At 34.4% G+C, this 23144-nt stretch overlaps 1 protein-coding gene across 2 annotated transcripts in view; it reads left to right on the forward strand.

Annotated features, from left to right (window-relative positions):
- The window catches only part of TAF2 (TATA-box binding protein associated factor 2), a 64999-nt gene that overhangs the window by 14488 nt on the left and 27367 nt on the right, over nucleotides 1–23144 (forward strand). For both annotated transcript variants that reach the window (XM_064645976.1, XM_064645983.1), the window contains exons 4-17: nucleotides 936–1054; nucleotides 2385–2526; nucleotides 2897–3128; nucleotides 3446–3630; nucleotides 4207–4320; nucleotides 5602–5701; nucleotides 7319–7404; nucleotides 12048–12183; nucleotides 13136–13290; nucleotides 15447–15561; nucleotides 15662–15771; nucleotides 16492–16557; nucleotides 18463–18715; nucleotides 22143–22283. In XM_064645976.1, coding sequence (XP_064502046.1) covers nucleotides 936–1054; nucleotides 2385–2526; nucleotides 2897–3128; nucleotides 3446–3630; nucleotides 4207–4320; nucleotides 5602–5701; nucleotides 7319–7404; nucleotides 12048–12183; nucleotides 13136–13290; nucleotides 15447–15561; nucleotides 15662–15771; nucleotides 16492–16557; nucleotides 18463–18715; nucleotides 22143–22283 — 1954 coding nt within the window. The remainder of the gene's footprint in view (nucleotides 1–935; nucleotides 1055–2384; nucleotides 2527–2896; nucleotides 3129–3445; nucleotides 3631–4206; nucleotides 4321–5601; nucleotides 5702–7318; nucleotides 7405–12047; nucleotides 12184–13135; nucleotides 13291–15446; nucleotides 15562–15661; nucleotides 15772–16491; nucleotides 16558–18462; nucleotides 18716–22142; nucleotides 22284–23144) is intronic.

The following is a 23144-nucleotide window of genomic DNA, read 5'->3' on the forward strand; positions in this document are numbered from 1 at the left end:
GTGAGAGAATGGCCTTAGTGAGTATCTGGCATCCAGCCAGGGTCAACCTGCTACACCATGCTTTTATTTTTGAATGTGACTGGTCATCCTCTAGTATCTCAACTTAAGCACATTAAATAATAAGATAACGTCCTGCTCATAAGCATTTTAATAGCAGACATATGCATGTTCCTGCTCATTTCAGTAGAAAAATCTAAGTCATAACTGAAGTAATGGTATGACTTTGGAATGAAATGAGCAGTTAATTAGCATCTGATATATAGTAGCTAACCTGATTACAAAAATTTGGGTCTGCAGTTTAAATAAATTATGGTAACACTTTAAAAAAGAAAAATGTTTCTAGGGACTGAAAAGTATAACGTGTACTTCTGTGTTTGTATATTAAGGCCAAAACTCTAACCTGTAGTATTTTATGTGATATTTACAAGTGCATAAAAAAACCCTCTTCCTATCCATCAAGCTAAGGGAAGAAAAATACCATTGCCGAGCTAAAATCTTACTACATTTAGAAAAGCAACATAAGAGCAAAACTGAATATGAGGAAGCAGATCTTCAAGATGGATCTTTAGAAAAAAGATGCAAACTTAACCCAAAACTAAAAAAACCCAGAATTTTAGATTTCTAGCCCAATAAATGTAAATATTACTCTTATTGGCAAGAAAAGAACACTGAGCATTTCTCACTTAATTTATTGGGCATTATTGCTGCTTAAGTCTTTTTGATCATATATCACTTCTGCAAGAGCCACGTTTTAAGTTCTGGTTGTTGAAATCTAAGCTTTACTCCTTTTCTCTTCCACTCCTTTAAAAGCAAAACAAAACATGTGGTTGAAGATGGGCCTTGAAATTCAGTATAGAAACTGTATAACTGCCAAAATTGGTTTTTTGTGGTTCAGCACAACTGCAGTTTAAGAATTAACTGGGTATTTCTGACAGGAGGAATCTCAACTATTTTTCCAATGCCTATGCTGCTGCAGTCAGTGCTGTGGACCCAGATGCTGGAAATGGAGAACTCTGCATTAAGGTTCCCTCGGAGCTGTGGAAACATGTTGATGGTAAAGAGACCATACTGCAAGCTTAATTTAAGATGCCATAGAGTTGTTGGCTACAAATTTGCATAGGAAGATAGTAGATTTAAATAAGTAGAGGTAGTGTTACATTATTTTATGAAATTATGGTTACTGTTTCCTTATCACCTGTATCTTTCCACTGGAAGTCTGAAAAAATACCTTTACACTTCTTGGTAATATGGAGAAATGGTAGCAAGGTTTCTTAACACTCTTCACAAGCATACTCTTGGCTGGTCATGACCCCAAAAGACTATTTGAGGAAGTGGGAATAATGGAGTATATTGGGTGCTAAATTTTAATTTTGAGGTTACAACGTATATGATCCAACAGAGAAAATAATTTACAAGGATATAGCTATATCCATAATCATACAAAGCTATATCAATTTTATCCCATCTCACTTTGAAGAATGGTTATTTTAAAATTGATTTGGTAGTGGAAGTAGACTGCTTTATAAACTGGCATACTAGATCCTGGGGTAAGTAGCTGTTTGAATAAATTACCCTCCGGTGTTGATTATTTTCTTACATGGATCTTATTGGTTTCTTGTATGATTTTCTTACATGGTTTAATCAGTTTTTCCCATGGATTTATGAGACCTGTGAGAGAATAATAACAACTGGATCATGAAGCTGACTCACACAGTGTTGTCAGATGCACCTTAATGGGAAAGACATTTTTGTTTCTTTTAATTTTTGTGTAAGTTCCTGTTGCCTTACTTGCAAGCCTAGAAAGGAAAATATTCAAGCATGTATAATTTCACTTTTCAAAGTTTGAATGCCAAAATATGGTGAGACCTGTGGGATAAATTTCAGTGTATGTTTGAATTTCTTTTCTTGCAAGTCTATTCATAGGTAAAATTTCTGTGAAACTAAACCAAAGCAAAGACACTTAAGTTACAGGAAAAGCATTGACTATAATAAGAGGTTTTAAGCAACTGCACATGAAAATATTATGTCTTTTAAGAATGTGCCTGCTACATGCAGTTTTTGTAGAACATTATTTCAGCAATGTACGAAGAGATTATGCTTAGAGTACAATCAGTGCATAAATATGCTTTACTGCTGGGAAATTGGAAGATGAAATGTAGCTCCAGTTGCAGGTTTTATTAATTAATAAAGATTCCTATAAATTCATATCCTGTAAGTTATGCTTAGGAGGTCTCAGGTTTTGAGGTTTTGAGTTGTACGTTTTAAATGGACTCGGAAGTCCACGTAATCTTGAAAGACTAAGAGTCCAAAACTGAATTATTATTCTGAAATAACTTTTATGTAAGTTGTATATATTTACTCCAATTTTGGTCTTTGTGCTGCAGAGTTAAAAGTCCTGAAGGTGCATATAAACTTTTCTCTGGACCAGCCGAAAGGAGGCCTTCATTTTGTGGTACCCAACATGGAGGGCAATATGGCAGAAAGAGGGGCTCATGTCTTTTCGTGTGGTTATCAGAATTCTACAAGGTAAGAAGACTGTCTTTGAATGTTACACTATATTTCCTACTTAGTGTTGGAAATACAAATAATTTCTTTGAATTCTTTTAAGTTTGAAAAATTCTAGGACTTAAGTTGTGCCTGAAAGGAGCTTACTGATGTGAAGTAGCATCTAATGACTAGTAATTAGGATGTCTTGTCTTTATAGCTCAGCAGGAGGTAATGGCAAAAAAACTTGTAAAGCTTTATAAAGTTAATATATTGTAGGAGTCAGTATGTCAACATTCATATATTCTTAAAGTATTTAGGAATATCATTTGGAACTTGAGAGAAAAATCACCTGTGAAAAAGAGTTAAGTATAATTATTAACCGTTTTCACCCCAATTTTAACTTTCCTAGATTTTGGTTTCCTTGTGTTGATTCATATTCTGAGTTGTGTACCTGGAAGCTTGAGTATACTGTAGATGCTGCAATGGTGGCTGTTTCAAACGGAGATTTGGTGGAAACTGTATACACCCATGACATGAGAAAGAAGACTTTTCATTACATGCTGACTATTCCAACTGCAGCTTCTAACATCTCCTTGGCAATAGGACCTTTTGAAATTCTTGTTGATCCATACATGCATGAGGTAATAATCTTCATCACAGAGGCCTGCTTTTTTATTTTTTTAAAAAAGAATTACTGACTTATGTTACAACCCATATATATTGGTCAAATGTGGATATGTCTAGATCATCGTCCATTAGTACAGTTATATGATAAAGCTTGTCTAGTAATGCCTGTATTTAAATTTATCTCCAAAATACTGCCTTTGAATGAGCAATAATTCTGTTTCTGTCTGAATTTAGTTGGAGTTGGGTTTTCTCGCAGTTATGTAATATGCTTGATATTTATGTATTTGAATATATTTGTAGGCCTTCTAACAAATTTTCCTGTGTTTTGTAGGTGACTCACTTTTGCTTGCCACAACTTCTCCCGTTACTCAAACATACCACGTCATACCTTCATGAGGTGTTTGAATTTTATGAGGAGATTCTTACCTGCCGCTATCCATACTCCTGTTTCAAGACTGTTTTCATAGATGAAGCTTATGTTGAAGTAGCTGCTTATGCATCCATGAGTATTTTCAGGTTAGTATTTGAGAAAATTACACCACAGACCTAGAAGCTCTAGATCCAAGACTGTTGAGAAATATCTGTAAATCTAGTTATTTTTGTAGCCTGAGTTTTGGACTCTCTAGTTTGAAAAGGCTCATTTTTGTTGGCATTATAGGCTTTTAACACCATTGCCATTTTTATCTGTTATAAAGATGTTGGATTTGTATTTACTTTAAGAAAAAACTGTCAGTGATTTTCCTTCTGAATTAGAAATGCCATGCTTGAAGTGCAGTTTAATCTCAAATTAAGTTGCAGAAGTTTGATTGTGTTTTACTTTTCTTCAGCTGGAATAGGGTATCAGGAATCCAAGAGAGTTTCACCAGTTACAATACTTAGCCTCTACATGGAGAGTTGTATGTAGATATACTGATCTTCTGTATAGCAGGAGATCTGCCTGATTTATAAGATTATTTAAAAAAATGTATTACTGTCTCACTGGAAAAACAGTGAATGAATTATTTTATTTATTTTGGCTTTTAAAGCAAGGTCTCTTATGTTTCTTTGGAGCTGGTGCTCATGTTGTGTTATTTTCTTTTTATGGGGATCCAGCACAAATCTCTTGCACAGTGCAATGATTATAGATGAAACTCCACTGACAAGGAGGTGCTTAGCACAGGCCCTGGCCCAGCAGTTCTTTGGATGTTTCATATCCAGAATGTCCTGGTAAGTATTTTACCATAGTATTCTCTAGAAAATGGGAAAAATCTAGAAAGCTAAAATTTTAATTTGCATATCGCGTTTTATCAGCAAAATAAGTGAAACACTAATTGTAGAAGAAAGGAAGAAAAAAGAAAAAATAATAAAACCAGCTCAATAAATGAAAATCCATTAGTATTTTTTGTTGTTGTTTGAAAGGAGAATGTGAGAGATAAAAGTTCCAAAGCCTGTAGAGATCGAATATGTCTTCCTGAATATTGTAGTGTGCTTTGGCACCTGGAAATTTTAGAAGGGAGACTCTTCTACATCATCAGTAAATTTCTGTCAGATATTCTGGATGAAGAAGTGTAGCCTGCATAGGAAGTACTTATAGAGCACAGAACTAATAAATTAAGAAGTTGTTTAGGGAGGGCACTGCAGAAATTAGTGTCAAACAGGAAAATTCCTGCTAAGGTGACTATAACTTCATTGCTCAGAAAATCTCCCCAGCTGGCTCTTGCAGCTATGATGAATATTTATTTTAAATCCTTTTGCGTACACTTTATATATTGGGGACAATTAGCCCATTACTTTTTTTCATTACAAAAGTATATGTCCCAGAGTATCCTTATTTTAAAAAAAGGAAATCAACATGTTCTTAAATTGGTGTTCGTTCTGTAATAATTTCTTTTGCTCTTCCTTATTTGTAGCCTACTTCCATGGTGAATACAATTTTTTCTGTCCTTCATAATGATTCCCTTTTTATATGTTCTTGTTTTATTCACTTGATTGTACCCTTTGTGTCATTCTTCTGTTTATGATTCTAGTTTCTGTTCTTGTTATAGTTTTTGCCCCTATTTTTCTCTCTTAGAACATAACTCACAGAAGATGTGTTTAAATAGGTGTCCACCAAATTGTGAGATAGATATTTTGTTGCCTTGCTGTCCAAATCTTCTGCATTGAGATGTTTATCAAGAACTTAAGGTCATATAGATTGGCAGTTGCTTTAGCTTTAGAAAGTGTCCATTTCCACCCATTTATTGTTATTATTTCGGCTAAAGTAGTTTGGGTTTATATTTTAATCTGGATTTCTGTGGTAAAAGTTCAGTTTTCACTGACTTTTCAGTTTCATTGGTCCCATCCAGGTGCCAAGATCCATAAATTGGTTCACAGCTCATCAGACTCCTATTGACTTAGAGCTAAGTTATATAACCTGTTGAAATTTGTGGCTATTTTTGAGCTGGTCAAAAATACCATCCTCTACAAAATGTCTTCTGAAGTGATATAATTCATGCTTCTTTATTATAGGTCAGATGAATGGGTGCTAAAGGGAATCTCTGGTTACATTTATGGCCTTTGGATGAAAAAAACCTTTGGTGTTAATGAGTATCGCCACTGGATTAAACAGGTAACATCATAATAGTAGCATTTTCTGTACCTTTTAGATATTTTGTGTCAAAGATACAATATAAAACCAGAATATAAAACAGCTTTGCATTACAATCTAAAGACATGTTTAGTAGTGACAAAACTTAGAGCTAAAATATTTTTACCACTTTCTGCAAGGAAAAACACCAAACATAGGAACCAAAATGCATTTTTCTGACTGCCATATGAATAATGAATAATAATTTTCATTGTCTCTCTGTGCAGTTAGTTTTCCTCTTTTTGTTTGGACTTTTGCACCAAAAAATAAAGGTCAAAAAAGGCGTTACTTTTTGAATACATAGAATATAGGATTCATACAGATATGTATTTGGCGGATTCATTATACTGTGATGGCCATCCATATAGCTCCAAAAGGCTCCAGTATTAGCTTGGATCAATAGAGGATCAGGTATCTTTTAATGTCATTGAAGTGCTAAATGAAATAATGAAACAGTAAAAAATCCCCGTTGAAGGGATTTCTTTTCCTGGAAAAGAAATTTCTGTCTATAGCTTACGTTTTCAAATGTAATGCTCTGAGACAGATACTTTCTAGTGATAGCAGCAGTGACTCCTCATTCTTTGCCAGTAACATTTGTTCACAGGAAGATGTGTATCTTCTTCCTCTCCTCACATTCTCTCGCTCTCCCTATTCCATGAAATTAAATTCCTAACCCCATGGGCTCCATTAAAAGCCCTTACTAACATGGGGACCCAATACCATATCGTTATCTGCCTAATGTTCATTCAGCTCACCAGTTGTGTGCTGTCTGGGCTAAAGGCGTGGGTGCTACAGAGAACAGCAGAACTGGCTGAGGATCTGTTGCAGAGTTCACTGCTGTGTTGTTTCCCATGAGTTGCTAAGGGCGTCCATATAGAACTGAGAGGTGCTACTGTCACAGCCTCCGGTTCTGCCCTTCCTTCTTTGAGTGTGTTACTAGTGTATGAAAGTGTGTAAGTTTATATGAATCAATAAATATCAATACATATCAACATTTGAAAATTGTTTAACATTGGGTTGCAGACAGACCAGTTTACACTGATTTGGTTCATGTTGATTGTTGAGTGACAGTGAGCCCATGCAAACATCTGGCCTTAAAGTGTGCTTGTTAACATGGGCACAGCATCACACAAATTCAGATTCATGTTCCTGTGCAGAGCTTGGGCCAGATGTATATATATATATATTCATATTTTAAATATTTATTTAATTTTATTTATGTATATTATATACATACGTACATGTATGTATGTGTGTGTGTGTGTAGTTGCTCTCTACTGCAAGGAAATGCTGATTACCCTTATTTTTTTGGTCAGAGACAACTTATTTGTTGAATAATAATACTCTTTAGCTGTAATGTAGTTCAGTATTATTGTGGGTTGACCCACTGTCCAGACCCAAAAAAAGTATTAACTGCTAATTTCTACTGTTTTATTATTGTTTGTCATGCAAGAACATCCCCGATTTTAAAATATTCTCTCTCTCTGTAAACGTGGTTAATTAGGAGGTGTGGCTTGAACAATGATATTAAAAGCTTTCTTGTCTTCTTTAAATAATTGCTCTTGAAATATGCTTGCTTACGTATGTTGTTCTTCTTAGGAGTTAGATCAAATAGTGGCATATGAACTGAAGACTGGTGGAGTTTTACTGCATCCAATATTCGGAGGAGGAAAAGAGAAAGACAAGTATGTTTATTTAAGCTGCAAGTCATTGAAGGGTATGTTTTTATGGGGCCATTAATATATGCCTTGGGTGTGTTGTGTAGCACAAGGCCAAAGGCTGAAGATCTTGAGCTGCCCAAGGCATGTATTACCAGTCTCATAAAGTACATCTTGAGAATATTGTAATAAGTGTGGTTTTATTTGTCTTTCACTTTAAATCTCAAAGGGAATTAAATATAATGAATGTTTTTAATGCTGTTACGAAACTGCTTTTTAGTAAGAGGATAAGAGAAGAATATGATGCCAGAATTTTGACCTGAGCTATTTCTGGAGTGGTTAGTAGTTTTCAGGCTTTTTACACTATCCTCAGCTTTTTCTTTCTTTGCTCTGTTTTCTTAACCACTCTCAGATATCACTCTTTAATCTTACGCTGAGATTTCTTAATATATTTTGGGGGAAAAAGTATTAGATCAGTGTACTGTAAAGAACTATTGGTTTCCAGTGGATTTGTATTTTCTCAATAACTGTAGCTTTGGTATTTTTAGTTTAAAATTATTCCCCTTACCTGTATTGTAATACTACTACCCACTGAGTAATTTGAACCACTGGAGGTAGAAAAATATTACTAGATGTCAGATCAGTAAAGTTTATCTGTGTTTCAGTGACAAGCTTTTGCTGGGTCTTACTTTTGTTACATAAATTGATGTAGTTATGACGCAGCCTCACAAGGAGTTGCTCTTTGTAAATTCACAAGCAGCATTTGCAAAACTGTGAGGTTGAGCCTGTGCAGGTAGAGTGAGAGAATATGTGACTTTCTTGTCTTCACTGCAGCAGAAGCCCCTGTTTTGCGAATATACAACCAAAAAGTATCTAACAGTGGTTCTCTTGCATTTGATTGTGTGTAAATCCAGATTTTGTTAATTTAAAATTAAAACTCTGGATTTAGAACTGAATGAATTATGAAAATCACCCATTTAAAATTTGAATGGTGATTTTTTTTTTTTTTGAGATATGAAGAAAGTGTTTTCTGAAGTCAGAAATAGGACATGTTGGCTTGTTTCACAGCCAGGTGAACCCTCAGCAATGACCATGTTCTCTGGCTGTTGACAATGACAGATGCAGCTTGTATGTGCATGCCAAGCTGTTACTCGGTTTTGTTTGTCTGCTCATGATGGATTTTGATTTAGTTTACTGTCCTGTTCTTTCTTTTATGCAGACCAAGGACCTGGGTGCTTTTGTTACATGTACATCTGAAAAGCATATTACAGTTAGCAACAGTCATTTTATGGCATGCTGTTGCTTATGGTGTCTTTTTTTAAAGAGAATTTGGGAAATGAGGTCTTGGCAGGCTTTTTGATTGGCAGCATTACAATTCAGCAGCATACTCACCTATACAGAGAAACTAAATTCATAGTAATTGGATCAGATGAAACTAGAGATAAGGGGCACATGCTTAAAAAAGGGAAATTCACTAAAATCAAAGTCACTTCGTAACTGTTAATTTTATTAATTTCATCATATTCATTCTACAATTGATCACAAATAATTGACAAAATCTTGTCCTGATGCTCATAAATGTGTTTCCTCTATGTGATATATTATTGAACACTGTGTTTCTACAGTTATTTTACTACTTCACTGTATTTCAGCTTGTTAGTAATAACCACAACATCACTTACATATAAATTACAACTTGCTGTTTCTTGTAGATTGCAAAGTTCCCTTGTATGTAAATTAAATATATGTTCCTGACTCTGGTAGATGATTTGTATTTAGGGGAAGTATTTTCATAATGATGTCTACAACATTTTTTCTCCAGCATATTCTATGCATTTCTTTGTTCTTGTTGTTATGATGCAGTTTTCTGCCAAACATTTTTGCGGTACAGCAGTTCTAACTAATAATAATATGAAGAAAATTTGCATTAATTAATAATCTTTTTCAACTAAATTAGAAGTAGAATATGGTAATAAATCATCGAGGAGAAAAAAAAACCACCTTCTTTCAGACACGTGAATTAATTTCTATGCAAAACACAGGTCTTACAGGTTCTTCCTGTTTATGTCTGGTGTAACACAGACACTGCTCTCCAGAACTCTTGTTCTAAAAGGCAAAATCCCAGACCTTGAGCAAGTGAAAGAAAGGAAACTGCAGGTTAACTGCTATATGGATGAAAGCTTCAGAACAAAGCTTTGTGTGTTATGTTTTCATTTTGTGTTCTCCTCTCTCAGACTTTGGTTCTATTCAATTTTGATTCTGCTGGTACCACCCTACTAAAATTAAAAAGTTGAAGAAATTTATAAAGATATATTTCATATGGAAGAAGCTTACTAGCAGGTCTATATTGAATGCCAGGACTGTGTTCAAGAGCATGATCATTATAAATTTCCATGGAAGTGTTGGTTCAGTTTCCACTTTGACAAGGGTTCTAGGTCCATATTGCTAATTTTCTCATTTGGTGCCAATTCAATAAAAGTTTTAGAAGTATAATGGTTGAAGAAAAATATTAGCTGAAGAAATATGCTAATATTGAATGAACTACAGAATATAACTGTCAAATGCAAAGTTTGTTTTGCAGTTAAATAGTGTAACCAGTACCAAAATCAATCAACACTTAGTAACTTTAAGAAGGCCAAGAATGTGGGTCCTGGCTTGGTTGTAATTTGCAAGAAAAGAATTTTACCAGAGTCAATCAACTGTATAATTTGAAGCTGGATAAATAGTTTTTATACTGAGACCAAATTATTATATAATGTCTGAACCACAACCTCAGTTTCCTCCTTGAATTTCAATTCTTTGATTGTTGCTAAACCTTCCCTACCTCAGAATAGAGAATTATCCAAAATAATAGGAGAACTGTGATAAGGAGAACTTGCTTACCAACCAGAAACAGCAAGGAGTAAACCTATGTACTTCTTTTTCATATAATTACTGCACCTAAGAAGGGCTTAGATTAGGGCTTAGTACTTGCTTAGATTTAGAAATACTTTTCTTTTTGTATCTTCTTAAGATGTTTCAACAGATATTCATAAGCAAAGTAAAGGGAGTCTCCCAGTAAATAGAAAGATGGAAAAATTATTAAGGCACTACAGCTGCCTTGGTTTTTGTCATCTCCTGAAATCTTAAGGGCTGCAGATAAGGAGCTAAGTGCTGGTCCTGTCCTGCTAGAATACTTGCTGCAATACATCTTTCAACTGCATGGAAAGATTGGTTGAAGTTAAAATGGTTTGTTTAATAGGTCTTTGAAAGTTTGGGAAAGCAGTCTCTTCCTGAGGTAGCTGGCGTGAAAGATCCGGCTTATAGCGCTTACCTTTGATCGTTACAATCTGTAAATCATTTCATTCTGTATTGCTGTGCCTTCTAAAGTCTTTGGACAATTCTGGTGTCTGGTTCATCTGGAAATGGTTTAGTTAGGTTATCTGTAAGTGAGAATCACAGGGGAAGAATCCAGTTTTGAGCCCAGAAATTTTAAGTTGCTGGCATCTCAATGTTGCAATGACCAATTTCTAATTAACCACCAACCAGCATAAAATAAGTCTGGATTTCCACTTCTTAAGGAGTTGGCCTGACATGGTGTGGGTACAGTTCCTTCTGATGTTTGTTATTCATTCATGGAAAACTCAAATGTTCTGTGAAAAAAAAAAAAAGAAAAAACATAGCACAACAACATGGAGTTGCCACAGACTTGGTTCATCAATAAAATTAAGTCAGACTTTTAATTATTTGTACTTCTCAAGAGAAGTAGCCTACTTGAAAGGAGGCAAAAAAAGTCTTATTTTTCTCAAGCATTCTGTATTACAGCTACTTTTTTACTTTGAAACTGGACCACAAGTCAGAATACTTGTGTTCTGAAATGTAAAACTTGGTGGAGAAAATTAATTTCCATCAAAATTAAAGTCTTTTGGTGCTTTATTGCTGTATGGCCACTAAGACTATTGAGAAATTGGTTCTGTTTCTTAAAGTTTCGGGGGTTTCACCATTTGTTTGTCTTCTGATATGGAATGAACTTTAAACCATTTAAAATGTTTTGCTTATAGTCATAAAGGGTATATGTGAAGGAACACCACAGATAGTTCAAATTATGGAAACAGTGTGGTAGCTGTAATGTGATGCTCTGCCTAGTCTTTCTTGGCATATTATCTGATTTAGAAGATATCAAGTTTGCCAAAGTACTGAAAGATAAAGTTGCTAACTAAAATAAGGAGAAAGCAATTGCTTTGGCTCATCACATGAAAGTCTGCTGTGAATTGTAAAACTCCTACTTTTCTTTAGTTGCAGCAGTTATTTATTTAAATCAAAAATATTTACTATATACAGTATAAGTCACTCTTAAAAGGGAAGTGGAGCAGGAAGAACATTGATTCATTAGTAATTTCCAAAAAAGTCACAGATTCCTTGCTCAGTCTGTTAGTGCCACCAGTGTCTTTACAGCAGGTATTGTGTGTCATTAGTCTCCATCCAGTACTTGCTGGATTCCAGATACATAACACGCTTGTCACCTCTCTGTACAAATGAGTGGTCATTGTAAGCATGCCATTATTTATAACTAAAGCTGCACAAGAGATCTTAAGTAATTGTTGGTACAACTCTAAGCTTTGTGCTAGGTACATTTTAAGTTTCATTCAATAAAATGGCAAATAGAGAGCTGTTTTGTTTTTTTTTTTCAGCCCTGCGTCACATTTACATTTTTCTATCAAACACCCTCATACATTGTCCTGGGAGTATTACACTATGTTCCAGTGTAAAGCACATCTTGTTATGAGACTGATTGAGAACAGAATTAGCATGGAGTTCATGTTACAGGTAGGTATTTAAATGATTATGCATAATGTAGAAAACTTTCTGTCTTTAATTGCATTTCTAATCATTAAATGGAGTTCAGAGAAGAACAAAACAGGTTGCCATAGGATTTGTAGTTTCAGTTTTATGAGAACTGAACAAACATGAAGTGTAGGTCATTTGTGCTAGGATAAGGTTAGCTATTATTCTTATGCATATCTTATAATACTTTTTATATATTGCATATTCTCTTTAATCTTAGGGTATTTCATTGGTTTGGGTTGTTGTAATTGGTTGTTAAAACTGAGAGCCCTAACTGATGTTGCTGTGAGCTACTCTCATGAAATTATAAATAATGAAAGTAATGAGAATCCAACATCTGCTCTCTCCACTGTATAAAACTATCAGTGCTAGATGGAACATAGATGTTTAGATTAGAAGAAGCAGTTGAATAGAAGATTGTAGTTTTATTCTGAAATGCTAAACTTCTGCAGAACTGTAGTTTCTCTTCTTTGCTAAATATCTTTTGTGGCATGCCTTACAAAAGATAGGGTGCTACAAACAAACACCCAGTCAGGAGCTGAATGATATTTTCATATCAATTTCAGGTTTTGAGGGGGGGGTTCGGGTTTTTTTGTTGGTTTGGGGTTTTTTTTAAGGAAAACGTGTGTTGTTGTGCTAGAGCTGTTTTAAGTAGTTATCAGGTTGAAAATGCAGCAGAGAACCTGATGAATATTTTATTTCTGCAAAGGAGATAATGATCTGTTTTACTGTAGATGATTTTTGAAAGTTGGTGGATTTTAATGGATTTTATGTGTGCATATATATAGGTAACTTTGAGAAAGTTATATTTGAGACTGCAAATCACAATTTCTGTTATGTTGGCCTTTAGTTGCAATTCAGCTGCAACTGAACATAAAAGCTTATTTTATGTACTGAAGTATTTAGGGAAACTAGTAACTTTTTATCATTTTAGGTTTTCAACAAATTGTTGAGTCTGGCCAGCACTGCTTCATCTCAGAAGTTCCAGTCACACATGTGGAGTCAGATGTTGGTTTCCACATCTGGGTTTTTGAAATCTATCTCAAATGTCTCAGGCAAAGACATCCAACCTTTAATAAAGCAGTGGGTGTATCCTTTTTATTCTTGGTCTGGATTGTTAATACAGGGAATGAATTTGTTTTTTTAATTGGGACTATTAAAGGAATGTGGAGAAATGTATGAAACAGGTACATTATTGTGTGAATTAGATGTATATGTGACTTCACAGCCTTTTCATAGTCTATGATGGCTTTTTTGCATGTTCTTTACTAGAAGGGATTTCATTATTTTAAGTTTTACTTTGAAAGAAGCACAAGAACTCTGTGGGAATTTAAGGCCAAATTATACTAAAGGGATTCCAGAGGACACTGCCCATAGAAATATGCTGAAGTCTGACATGGAAAATGCTATAGTCTGGTGCATTTTAATATGTGATTTCCAGTAAATCCCCATGAAATAAGTAACCTAAAGCACAGACTGATAGTTTACAATACACTTTAATAGCTTGGTAGCTGGTGTTAATATTACAATTTCAGGTAAAATAAACCTCTGTGTGTTGACTCTTCAAATTTCAGTGATATTAGGCAAGAAATAGGGTTTCTTATTGTGGATTGATATGAGGGAAAATTTGAATTTGCTCCATTTAACAGGTTTAATTGTTAGTTTTATTTAATGTGACTACAGGCTGGAATCCTACGTGACTGCAGCAAAAACATACCTTACTGTTCTAACAGACAACAACAGTAGGTATGCTGACTTAATGTTCATGCATCTCAATATCTAACTAAAAAGCACTGTGTAATTAATATTTATAGAGTAATATGGGAAGTTAGCACTTTATTTGCATCAGAAGTATTCATGAAGTATAAATACACATTATTCTTATTTCCATATTTGAGGAAAATACAATACATATATTCCCACTGCAGCTATACCTAAATGTCAGCATTACTATCTGAGAAGGATGAATCTTAACTACATCTGTTCTGTAAGCAAGGAAGAATTGTAACTCTCAGATTTAGGGATTTCTCAGCTTCTATGGACTTTGGCCCCAAGTCTTATCCTGTTAACTGTACCTTGCATTTAATCCTATGATTACAACCTCCCTACTGTGCTCGAAACACTGTTACACCTGTGACAATAGATTGTCCACTCTGTAAGACCACAGCAGGTCCTTATGTTGTTTGGGAGGAGGTCTTATTAACTAGAGCTGTCTTATGCTCTTAACAAGGGCTGTGTTGATGCTGAGTTTAGACCTTATGCTGAAGAAACCACTAAAAATGCCTTAAACTCTACCTGATGTCAAAGTCTCGGAGCTTTATGAAGGCAGCCTCTGTGAACAAAACCAGCTGGATGTATCTGGGCAAATGGCCAGATTTTGGGAGAAAAGTTAATAACTTGTGTACAACAAGAAGCATCTTTGAATCTGGAAGCTCCTCCCCTAAGTGTCAGGATATGAAAGAACAGATTTTCCTTCCTTTCTTTTGTCTTATATTGTCAGAGACTTGTGAAAATGCTCATTAGACTAAAACGCTTCCGTTTAGTTGTTTTAGTTTTACTATAAATGAAGTGCAGTAATGGCTGTCGTCAGACAACGAATGATGAAATTATTCACAGGAAGAGTTGGCCTCATAAATTATTTCCTGGGGAAAAAAGGCAGAGTAAGATTGTTACTTTTCATCATTCGTGTTGTATACTCTCATGTATATGTGAACTCATGTACACATACACATGTGAATGCTCACATGACCCAGTGTGAAAAATTGGAATAAAATAATTGAGTTAAATGTAGTGTGGGTGGAAAACAGAAACTGATGTCTACATTTTCCCTTTGTTTTCATTCAACTAAAATATATAGTAAAACAAACCATATTGAAATTACTGAAATCTTACTCGATTACTTTCTCTGAGAGCATGTCGAGGACATTGGATGTGGTAGAGTCCAGTACAGTTTTTCATAATTAATTTTTTCTTACTGGTAGTTTTCATTGTACTTCAGTTTTTCTGCATAAGAGACAATACTGGACATTAAAGAACTGTTTAAAGAAAAAAACAAAAAACAAAGAAGCACCAAAACCACAAAAATCTTGAAAAATTCATGATGAACGTATGTGTTTTCATTTCCTGATTTTATTGGGATAGGAAATTCTAGGAATAAAAAAGCATAAACCAAGTGTAAAGAATTGAGAATTATGTTTGTTTATAACTACTGCATTGTGCACTAGAATTCCTATACTGCTTATTAGGGATCAGAGTGGAGTGGTAAAATTTTATGGTAGCTTTGCATTTAATAGAAAACGGAATGTATTGGAATTGGAAATAAAACAAGACTATACATCTCCTGGGACTCAGAAATACGTGGTAAGGTCCATTTTCCATATTTTACCTACACGTACAAGTTTGATATATACATTAACAAGCATAATTTTAATGTTAATAACAAAATCTTGTGATCTTGAAGGGTCCACTCAAAGTGACAGTGCAAGAACTTGATGGCTCATTCAACCATACATTGCAGATTGAAGAAAACAGTCTTAAACATGATATACCTTGCCACTCTAAAAGCAGAAGGTAAGAACTAAAATACAAATTGCAAGTATTTTTAGTATGGGTATACGCAAACATACAGTGCACTTAATCATAAATATATGCTTTTTTTGAATTTTATGTTTATATTTTCTTAATCTTACTAAACAGGGTTTACCTGTAAGTGGAGAAAATAGAATGTCTTACTGTTTAAGGACAGCTAGAAATCTTACATTTTATATGCAGTTCTTAATTATAAGTAATTTTGTAAAAGTTTTATAAAGAGGTTATTTATATAGAATGAGTTGAATGAAAACTAAATAATGAAATTACTCAATTGGGAATCACAAATTAGGGGGAAGACAAATGTAGGCCAGAGGAGTGCCTCAAGGGAAGATCCATGAAAGAAGCCCTTGCATAGTTTTCTGTTAAGAGTGCTAGTGCTGTTCAGTAAAACTAATGGGCAAGAAAAGCAACATACTTCCCAAATAGATTCTCTCAGTTTTCTAATGCACTTTCATAGTTACTTTGAATTCTGCTTCTCAAAGTTCTACCTTTGTGTGTAATTGTAAAAACGATGGGAGTAAAAATTATAGAAATGGATGCACAGCTCAAATCTGTGAATACTTTTTGCTGGAGAGAGCACTATTTTTTGGTGTGGTGAAGTACACAGAGTACTTTTGCTGGCTTATGCTCCATTTATAAACTTATATTTGCCAGTCTGGTAAGTAATACTTTTTTTTTTCTGTTTTCTATATTTAATAGAAATAAGAAGAAAAAGATTCCGCTGATGAATGGAGAAGAGGTGGACATGGACCTTTCTGCTATGGAGTAAGTTGGCTTGTTGTAATTTCTCACTGTGAGTCTGAGCCATGTTCTCCTTGTCTAAAGCATGCTATTTTGAAGAACTGGATAATAATCTTGTACTTCATTATATGACTGGCAGATTTCAAGACTATACCACATTTCTTTTTCTTCTTTGAGACTTTTCTTCTGTAGCTGAGGAAATGCTGGCAAAGTGTAAAAAGTGTTGGTTAACCACTATAATCTGTTTTTATAATAAATCTTGGGCATGGTAAGGTGATACAATAAATTACTTAATTCTTACACATTTCCAGTGATACTTTTCAGCTGACCCTACAGCTAAAATGTAAACAAAAATTTGCTCGAAACAAAGTAAGGCCATTTTTTGTTGATGAGGACCATTTAACTGCCCTAAGAGAGACAAGGTTCTGAAATCTGTGGTTAATTACAAAAGAATCCTTTTAGATTAAAACTAATGATGAAGTGCTTCATGCTGAAATTCACACTGGCATTAGTTTCAGTTCGAACTGTTAAGCTCTTTGGAAGCAAATTGTTACTCAATGTAAATACCCACCTTAGCCTCCTTGAGTTGGAGCCAGTAGTGCCTGCAAAAATCATGAAGGTTTTGGTACCTTGTTTTCTGTAACAAGGGAAGTAAATAATCTGCTCTTGAAAACCAGGGGTGTCTCTTTGAAGAAGGGAAGATTGCTTGTCACTTTAAAAGTGTTGGAGATTCTCATAAGTTTAACCTCATCTCATATGATGAGAAAAAATTTTATAAGGTATATATACCTTGAGCAAGTTATTACTATCATTTCTGTATGACAGTTGACATATGAATAGTCTTTTAATGGTATTGAAGAATAATAAACATGAATATTTGTGAGGATTTTTTATCAGTTATGTTCAGGTCACTGTTGTGTTACAGTGAGCTGAGACTTTAATGATCTTAGAATGACCTTTGAACTGGTATGACTACACTTTACCTGATAACCTTCTAATCTGTGATGCAGTCATTCTGTTCTCCAGTTTGGACTCCTCTGCTCCAAAAATATCATATACATTCTTTCTTATTCTTCTAAATCCCAAGTATACACTTTATCACTGTCCTTTCTTCTCTAGCTACTATCTTGATGGTAATTCTAGATATTCTAAGATGTATAAAGACATACACCTCATATTTATAATGATGCTCTTTTCATCATTCCAAACTCTCTCCTAATTCTGTGTCAGTATTTTGCTGTTGTAACTTTTATGTGGAAAAACAAATAAGAGAATTTATTGCATTGTTTGTGCTTGTTGCTCCCATAAATTCCTTCTGCAGTTATGGTGCTGTGTGAATACTAAAGCATAAAATGCTTGTTCAGATGGAATACAGCTGCCTCATTTTATCTGTAGGATAACTTTAATCCCATCTATTGATACTTTGACTTTTATCATAATTTGCATGGTTACCCTTGTCAGCTTTCAACATCATAGCATGTGTGTGGTTGTAAAGCACTTTCACATCTATTGATAAAAAAAATGGATATTTACCATCAGATTTCCTTTCTTGGTTTTTTTTTGGTAGTCTTAACCTTTAGAAGGTGATAAAGTGCTTCTCACAGCATCTGAGAAAGTAGAATTAAATAAACTGAGATTATACAGTAGTTTACCATAAACACAGATCTGTAGGTTAAAAATACTAAAACACTGTGTTCACTTTGATGTATTATAGGTTTGGACAGATTGCCCTGGGAGGCTATAGAATTGCCATCCTAGAAGCAGGAGATTGGACTAGGAGACTTTCAAAAGTCCCCTCTAACCTAGTTTTTTTTATGGTTTTGTTCATCTAAATACTTTACAAATAACTCAGAGCAAGTTAGAACATCTTTGAAATTTGTACAGTCTTGAAATTTTGTAAGCTATTAATGTTTTTCATGTCTGTCTTAGTGCTGATTCCCCTTTGCTCTGGATAAGAATAGACCCCGATATGTCAGTACTGAGGAAGGTAGAATTTGAACAGTCTGATTTCATGTGGCAGTATCAGCTTCGATATGAGAGAGATGTGGTTGCACAAGAAGAAGCCATTCTGGCATTGGAAAAGTTCCCTACTCCAGCATCACGTCTTGCACTGACTGATATCCTGGAACAGGAACAGTGTTTCTACCGGGTGAGAATGATGGCCTGCTTCTGCCTTGCAAAGGTGAGGTTGTCTGGCTGGGAGTAAGGGAAGAAATCCACTAGATTTTGTAAATGTTTGAAAAAGGGTCAAAACCCATCACAGTTCTTAAAATGGCTTGATATTTAGCCTCTTAAATGTATTCGCCAAGTATTTTTAACATGACCGATTTGAAAGGAAAGCTGTATTATTTTAGTCTGTAAATGGAGACTACATAAGGCTTTCATAATTGTCAAAATTGAGATGTCAGACATGAAAACCACAAGGGATTTTTCCAGATTTCATTAAGTGGCAGAAATAAAAGACTTTTGTTTAATTTTTTTTCAGAACCAAAGTATATTTTTATTATTTTACAGGGAAGTTCCTTGGCCAATTTGTTGAGAACTCTGAAGTGCTGAAATTCATCTTTGCTAATATGAACTCACATTGCTGCTCTATATCGTTTCAGATTGAATAGGGTCACAAAACAAGCATCAAATTGGGCTAGAATTAAATATTAAAAGCCAAATAATTGCCTTGAAAAGGGAAGATCTTTTTTTGTTAGACACAAAATTAACATTAAGAATGAAAATTAGAAAGCCCCATAAAACAACTGGATGGAAAAACAGAAGAACAAGAGTTTCTGAAAAGGCATGTTGGTGACATACTTTTATGGATGTGAAGACATATATATTGACAATTTGTAGAGTTCAGATTATTGGCATCTTTCTGCTGTATACCTGTTGGGAATAATTCAGTACCTGTATAGAAATAAATCCTTAGGCCATATTTTAAAAATAAAAATCCAAGAAGTGTTTTTGACAAAGTATTTTAATATTATGAAGCGCTGATGTAAAACTGCCAGTCTTTGTGCTGGTATTGGTGCTGCCAGTATCTGACTTAAAATATGTGCTTTTTGTAATAAATTCACTTGGAATATCTAAGAGTGTATATCCCACAGATAAATATTTAAAAAACCAGTTGTTAAAACATTTAAATGCAATAGTTTTTTCTGTCTTTACTTTGAATTCTTAGGCAGTTGGGCTGCAGATAATCATTACTGGTTTTGTTCAGTTGTAATTGTATGGAAAATCTTAGGTCTATGGATAAGGTGGTTGACTTACAGAAAAGAGGATTATAAGGCAAGCAGAAAGTATGGCTGTGACACTGAATCAAGGTGAAGGAACATGGCAGAACAGAGTTGTACATATGTTTATGTAAGTTACCTAGGAGGAAAAGTGTAATAGATTCTGTTACTGATTCCAACATCAGGGCGTTAGCAGGAATAGCTTCCTGTTGTCATTAACTGTGTTTATTTTCTCGGCTTTTAAATATTCAGGATTTGTATTCTTTATTGAAAAAAACCAAGTCCCTCATGTTTATTTGGTAGGAGGGTTCTTTTTTGTTGATTTGCAGTTTCTAGCTGGATTGCAGTTACTGTTGTCAAATGTTCTTAGTGTATTCCTGTTGATACAGAGAAATTATTTGTGACAATGCAATTATCAAACTGAATTTACTACACTTTCTCAATGTACATCATATTAAAACAGCACTTCAGTCTCTCAGCCATAGAGTATCCAGGAGACACATTAAATCCTCATCCATAAAGTAATTAAGGGATGTGTGTACGTGCGCACACGCACACACACACGGTGCAGAGTCCTTCACAACACACATAACACATACAGAGAAAGGAGAAAATAATGTCACAATATTAATTCCTAGGAGTATGCAGGCTGATTTTCCAGTTTGAATCCGTTTCAGTATTTGGGATATGCAATAAAGTTTTAAAAAGGAACACTACCATCACAAACTTTTCCCTCCCAAACATTGAGGAGATTCATAGTTGTGCATGACAGTTACATCTTAGTGCACTTTTTTATGCTGTACTGAATTGAATGATGCAGAAATGGAGTGTACCTGCTGCCTTTTCAAGTAGAAATAATGCAAGACAGGAAGGCAGGCTACTTGCATTATTGCTCAGAGAATGTGCAGATATATTTAATTCAGTGTGTAATGGATCAGTAGAATAAGTAGAAAAATTGGATTCTGTTGGTAAAGAGAAATTCAGATGAGTCAGAACACATGATAAAACCAAAAAATACTGAAAAGATGATGATTTATGTATTATTGATTTAACTTGAAAATACAGTTATTCATCTGCAGTTTTTGCAAAATGAAATGCTTAAAATAAGTTAATGTTTTAAAATATACACCCTGATATTAATGGAATTGTGAATATCTTGTAAACATAGTAAACTTAGATATTTTAGGGATTGGATTTTATCTGACACTGCTACATAAATTTCCTATTTGCAGTTTTAAGTTCTTTGTCATGGTTTCTAAGCAGTCTGGGATTAAGCTTCCTCTGCAGGAAGAGTAGTTGAAGTTTACACAAAAAGCTATACCTGCATCTTTAATTTGAAAACTTCAGTTATTGCAAACGGAACATCGAGTGTGACTGCAGTATTTTCCCTCTCTCACTTTCCTTTGAAGCCTGACTTAGTGGGAAAATGGTTTTCAGTAATAAAACACCCATTTTACACAAGAGCAATGGTGAAACAGATTGGTGCCCATATTGAGATAGCCTCCTGCTTTTCTTTCACTTACTATGTACATAATAGCAATTGAAACAAGCTAAATAATTTAGAAGGAAATGATCAAATTCATTTATTTCTGTGTGAGAACAGATTTTTCCTTAGCTTTTGGTGGGTCTGAAACGATGGAAATTCCTGCCACATTGTAGGGTGCATCGGTCCCATTTGTTTGTGTGCACACACACATCAAGCACATTAACCATCAGCAGGCACAGGTGTTCTTGTCTGCAGGCTTTCAGTGCTCCATACAGCAAACGTATGAAACTCAGGATGCTGGGAAGGCACAAAAAGCAGTTTTATCTTTGTGGTACCAAAGCAGACTACAGCAATAAGTTGTTCTCAATGCACAGTCTTTATTAGTAAATTACAATTAAAGTTAGAGGGAACTGCCTTGCCTTTCACTTTAGGGGTGGTCTTTTATTCTTAGGGTGGCTGAGGCCCATTTTATAGTCTAGGCTGAGGTTACTGGCAGGGTAAATTGGGGAAGATGGTATTGCAAAATACTCTTCCATCACTGGCTTCCGTAGAGTCAGAAAACTTGGCTTAGCAAACACAGGATTTTCATCTAAAATATATGAAAGAGAAAATAATTAAGAACAGAAGTTTATCATGGAAAGATAATTAGTTGCAGATGTCTTCCAAGTGGAACAATTTTCATAAAATTTACCTTTAATGTAGAGAGGATATATTGGGACTGACAGTGAAAACTTAGCTAATATAAGATAATACAATGATGAAAATAAGTATCTATTTAAAGGAGAGAATGTTCTTGGCAATTATCCTTTTTGATTATGGGAAATGTGTATTTTTCTACAGCCAAACTAAACTTACAGTGGTCATGTTAATATGATTTCCCTTCCCCCCTGCTTATTCAGATTGCAAATTCCATGGTAAGTACGTGGACAGGACCACCAGCCATGAAGTCACTCTTTACCCGAATGTTTTGTTGTAAGACTTGTCCAAACATTGTGAAGACCAACAATTTCATGAACTTTCAAAGCTACTTTCTGCAAAAGGTAAAATTTATTTTTCTCAATGAATGTTTTAAAAGAATTGTCAAAATAGGAAAATGTTCCTACAGTTGACAGTTACAGGAACCTGGATAGCACAATCCTGCTTTACCCCTTCATAAAAATCCAAAGTAACTAATTCTTTTTCATATGTCTTCTGTTTGTTCCATCTTAGCAAAAAAAACAATTTAAAAAATTTTAACAATTTTTTTCTGAGTAGCTCAAGTTAAATTAACAGTTTCTTCAGAAGAATGGAGTGCATAAAATAATTATTTGCAATTATTTGTGAGCTCATTCTGAAATAGCATTGTAAGGAAACTACTAATTTTATCTTTTACGTGAATTCAGCAACTGCCTTTTTTCTTTAATAGCAGTTATAATCTCATAAATCTTAAATTGGTGGGCTTTTTAGTCCAAGACACTGCATAATCCTTCTTACCCTCTTCTTTCTGTTGTCAGCATCATGTATTGCTGCAGCTTATTTTGGTGTTAGACAGGTTTTTTTACTGGGACCTATAATTTTTGGTTGAACAGTGGATAACAAAATTAATTACAATTTTTTTTTCTTAGGATTCACTTTATAATTATTGTGCGATTGAGTTCTTATTTCATAGATTTCATATCACTGATTATAGAGAAAACTCAAATTTTGTTTTTCGACTGTCCAAAATTGGTTTATCCTTCTTCCCACATCTCTTTCTTGGACCTTCTCTTACATTTTTCTGTCTTTTTTTGTCACTGCTCATTCTTTACCACTAAATCTTACACTCTTGTCCCTTTTTAATCTCATGTCCCAAGTTTGTAGATCTAGAGTAAGATTCCTAAATCTGTGTTGAGTGGAGCTTTTAGCTCATTCTAAAATAAATA

This window comes from Pseudopipra pipra, chromosome 1 (assembly GCF_036250125.1).
Source record: "Pseudopipra pipra isolate bDixPip1 chromosome 1, bDixPip1.hap1, whole genome shotgun sequence".
Classification (NCBI taxonomy): domain Eukaryota; kingdom Metazoa; phylum Chordata; class Aves; order Passeriformes; family Pipridae; genus Pseudopipra; species Pseudopipra pipra.